This window comes from Verticillium alfalfae, genomic scaffold (assembly GCF_000150825.1).
Source record: "Verticillium alfalfae VaMs.102 supercont1.9 genomic scaffold, whole genome shotgun sequence".
Lineage (NCBI taxonomy): Eukaryota > Fungi > Ascomycota > Sordariomycetes > Glomerellales > Plectosphaerellaceae > Verticillium > Verticillium alfalfae.
Window position 1 is genome coordinate 1,464,970 of NW_003315030.1, and position 4,334 is coordinate 1,469,303.

Below are 4,334 nucleotides of genomic sequence, written 5' to 3' on the forward strand. Positions count from 1 at the left end.
GATCGATCGAAATGCAGCGAGTACCTTGTCTGGGGGGGGTGGGCGGGGATCCGGGAGGGGGGGTTCAAGACATTGTTGATGCCCCTTTTTTTTCTTGTTTATAGCGGCGTTTGGAGGCTCTACAGATTACAGAGCGTGCACGAGTTGCGTGGTGATAGAAGCGAACAAAAGATCAAAGTCATAATGGAACTCATCATACCTCCTGCTACTCTTTGCTTTTGGATTTGACGCTGTATCGTGTAACACATTTGAACTTGGAGCCCTCTAACCATGGCGCAACAAAATGGTACATCAAGAAGTCCAGTCCGCCTTCCCATCGAAATCCAACACTGGTGGGGGGGGAGAGCCATCCGACACCGAGAACAACGCTGCACTACGTGAAAGCCATGAAAATAAAATAAGAACGCAAAGCCTCTGGTTGCCCATCGATGGAACGGCCTGAACTACACCTCAATGGTAAAGTGGCTGATCTGCGAGTAATACGCATGCACCGCCAGCTCCAGGATCCAGACATCGCCAAACACCTCGCTGCCGTCGAAGCCTCCAATGGTGAACAGCCGACTATCATAAAGAACGGTGCCGTGGTAGCCGCGGCCGCTCGGCGGCAGGCCGTAGACGCGGCGGCGGTCCCACGACATGGTGACAAGGTTGAGGAGCAGCACGTCGTTGGCGTACTCGTTGCCGTCGTGGCCGCCAATGATGAAGAGGTAGGAGCCGACGAGCGTCGCCGTGTGGGACAGGCGGCGGTAGGTGACGGGTATGTCGACGAGGCGCCACGCCTGCGCGTCGACGTCGTACACCCAGACGTCGTTGAAGCACTCGCCGCCGTCCGAGCCGCCGTAGATGATGAGCTTGCTGCCGACCATGTTGGCCGTGTGGTAGCCGCGGGCCTTGGGGCGGGGCGGGGGGCGCCGACGCCGGCTTGTCCTTGTCGGGGCTCGACACGAGGCGCCACGACATCTTGTTCACGTCGCTGACGTCGAGGCGCCAAATGTCGTTGAGGGCGCGGACGCCGTCGCCGCCGCCAAAGATGTAGATGCCGTTCTTGTACAGGCAGGCCGTGTGCGCTCGGCGCTTGGACGGGACGCTGTCGCCGAGGATGCGCGGTCGCGACCAGCGAAAGGTCGTCGTGTCGAGCACATAGACGTCGTTGTAGTAGGCCGGGCCGTCGCCGCCGCCAAAGACGATGAGCTTCTTGCCGACAGCCGTCGCCGTCATGGCGCGCAGGGGCACGGGTATGTCGCCCACGACGTGGGGTGCAGACCAGTAGAACGCGTCGGCGTCGAAGACGTAGAGCTCGTTGAAGCAGGCTCGCGAGTCGCAACCGCCAAAGACGAAAATGTTGGACCCTACGAGGGTGGTCGTGTGCGCCCGCAGCGAGGTGTGCGGAGCGCCAGAGACGGGGGCTCGAGACCAGTACATGCCCGAGGCTGGCGCTGGGGGCACGTCGGGCGCCGTTTTGGGGTCCTGCAGAGGGGGAAAGGCCGTAAACTGGCCGCGCTGCGGAGGCGCTCGCGTGTGCGCGTGGACGCTGCTCGAGTGTACGGTGCTCGCGGTACGAGACGGTGTCGGGCCAGGTGTCGGCCTTCCGGCTATTGCCGACGTAGAACGCAGCGCCATGGGGCGGCGGGAGTCTCTGTCGCGACCATCAGCGCTCGTAGGAGCGGATTCAGCCTCGGCGGCATGTTTGCCCGGGGGCATGGACGGCGGCGGTTTCGGCGCGAGAGACGAGGTGCTTGTCGACGACAGAGGTGTTTTGGGCGCCTTGGACGAGCTGTGGAGAGACGCTTGGGAGGCGGATTGGGAGCGCTGTCGAATGGACAACTCGGAAGGCTTTCGTCTGCGGTCCTGGCTCTTGGTAGACAGGTGACCAGGGGTGTGGCTTCGGGGGACAGGAGGACGCTCGGGAACCTCGTCGTCCTCCTCTTCGTCTTCGTCGTCATCGTCGTCTTCTTCGGGTCTACCTTTGTCTTTCCTGTGCGGACGTGACTCGGTGGTCGTGGAGGGAGCAGTGATCTTCTGGGGACCGCACGACTTTGGAACGGGGCGCCGGAGACTTGGGGTTCTTGGTGTCGAAAGACCTGGTGGCCGAATCAGCCATGGCTCTGGCGTGGTATGGCTTGCCCTCGGGAGGGGGTAGAGCCGCTGCGCGGGTTATGACGATTGGAGGGGGAGGGGAACCGGGAGAGAAGGGGGAGAGAAGGAAGGAGCAAGGAGAAAGCTTGTCTCGTGAAGGCTGGAGGTGAAGGCTGGAGGTCAAGGCTGAAGGTGAAGGTTGCTGAGAGTCGGGAATCCCTCCCCCCACTTGCGATCTGGCTGGGGCGTTGGGCCGCCCTCACTGCGCCCGCCCGCCCCTGGACTGGCCTCGATGACATGCTGTAGCTAGCAGTGTCTCGTGTCTCGTGTCTCGGCTGGGGTCCTGCCAAGTGCGGGCCCTTGCATTGGCTGTCAGGCCTGGTTTTTCGGTTTTCGTTAATTGGTGTACTTCGATTGGACAAAATTCGTGATTGGTCAATATTCGCTCATCGAGACAGCCTCGTGAGAACCAAACGTGCATATTGTGTATGGGAGGTAATTCCTAACAAGCGACACTACTTGAATACATAGGATGGACGAAGGAGGGCACCCTGACGAGCCTGAGTAGGCCAGTGCCAGATAGGTTCCCAGCAAGAGGTAAACAGCACTGCGATCTCTGGTGGCATAAGCCCATCAAACCTTGTTCCCGAGCACAAATTTCAGTATATAATGAGCCTTTCATCTGGAAGGCTTATTCTGATGGCATTTGATATCGTGTTGTTGTTGGATCGTGTTCGACTCACTATCACCACCAACAACCTGCTCCTGGACCCGGTACAATATGGCTACACTCTCCAAAGACAGGATGCCAACGGTAGCAGAGGCCTATCCGGTGGCTGCCTTCTCCCACAGGATTTCGTCTGTACAGGACCATGCCAGCAGGGCTCGGAAGAGGCTGCACCGACTACTCCATACATTTGTGCTCCACGTCATGGAAGCCTACGACAATGCCGGTCGCGACGACGGGAAGAGGCGGGCCAAGACACGAAAGTGCCTGTCGTCCGGGCTACGTTCTGCCGCCCCCATCCTTCGATCCACGTGCATGAGCGATATGATTCTCGATTGGCCAATGTCAAGACAAAAGCTTATATCGGACGATGTGTACAGGTTCTTTGCAAAGCACAATGTCACCCTGCCCATCTTTGCATACCATCCTCGGGCGTCTCTCCTCCAAGCGCCAGGTCCCTCTCGGAACCGACTGAAGAGCTGGGGTCGTAACGCGCGGGGTGGATCGACTGCCACGTTTCCTGCCGCTTCTGAAGACAACCGTATCCGTCAAGGCCAGGGTCAGGGCCAGGGCCCGTCGTACTACTACGACGTACACGTCTACGATCACGGCGACGCGCTGGCAGCGGCCTGAAAGGCATCGTCTCCGCCGTCCCGGGGGGGGACGGAACGCCCTCGTCCTCTGGACGGACGCCTCGCTCTCCTACTTGAGGCGGAGCTCCCAGCTCGCCGCCGCCGCCGCCGTCGTCTTCCGACCGTGGCACCCCTCCACGACGGCCCCCGAGTGGACGCAGCACGCCTTCGGCATCGCGGGCCACGACAACAGCGTCCGAGCCTGCGAGCTCGTCGCCATCGAACAGGCGCTCGCCGTCGCCGCCAGGGAGTGGGACGCGCTGCGCTACGACCAGGCCGCGTGCGGCGAGCGGCAGGACGACGCCGACGCGTCGCCTTTCGACGCCGTCAGGATCTTCTCCGACTGCGAGGCCGCGCTGGTCTACCTTGTCTACGGATGCGGCGGCGACGGGTCATCGCTGGCGGCGCGGCTGCGGCAGGGCATCGACGCGCTGGTGGACGCGCTGGGCGCGAGGGGCGTCGAGGTCGAGATGAACTGGACGCCGGCCCACGCGGGCGTGGCGGGGAACACGCAGGCCGACATGGTTGCGCGAGCCACGAGGGTGAGGCTGCCGGGGCCTGCGCGGGCGGCGTCGGGGGACGGTAGGTTGAGGGTGTGGGAGGTGGACGTCGAGCTCCGGGACGATGACCTAGCGGCGCAGAGAGCCGTAGAGCGCGGGTTGCGGGGTGTTCGTCCCTTCTCGACGTAACGGCAAATCAGTGCGACGGCGTTGCATGGCTCCGATATACACAGATTTCGAGGCACAAAGCACGTGGACATTGGAGGTTTCATTCATGCGCATGTGCTCCCCCTCCCCGAAAGCTTCTGGGCGGGACCCCTGTTCCTCGGACCGCTATGCAATCAGTCGTCGATACCACCCCATTCGCCCTCCCCGCCAGCCTTCTTCTTCTCCTGCTTC

The 4,334-nt window shown here is 61.7% G+C and overlaps 2 protein-coding genes across 2 annotated transcripts in view; one reads left to right on the forward strand and one right to left on the reverse strand.

Moving 5' to 3' along the window:
- The window catches only part of VDBG_07385 (conserved hypothetical protein), a gene marked incomplete at both ends in the record, with an annotated part of 1,112 nt that extends 957 nt beyond the window's left edge, over positions 1 to 155 (forward strand). The window contains one exon of the mRNA XM_003002768.1: positions 133 to 155. Coding sequence (XP_003002814.1) covers positions 133 to 155 — 23 coding nt within the window. The remainder of the gene's footprint in view (positions 1 to 132) is intronic.
- A 288-nt stretch (positions 156 to 443) lies between these two features.
- VDBG_07386 (Rab9 effector protein with Kelch motifs) lies at positions 444 to 2,375 on the reverse strand (the record flags this gene model as incomplete). Its single annotated transcript, XM_003002769.1, has 3 exons — positions 444 to 890; positions 946 to 2,081; positions 2,306 to 2,375. 3 exons carry the CDS (start codon positions 2,373 to 2,375, stop codon positions 444 to 446), a joined length of 1,653 nt encoding a protein of 550 aa, XP_003002815.1.
- Between the last annotated feature and the right edge of the window lie 1,959 nt (positions 2,376 to 4,334).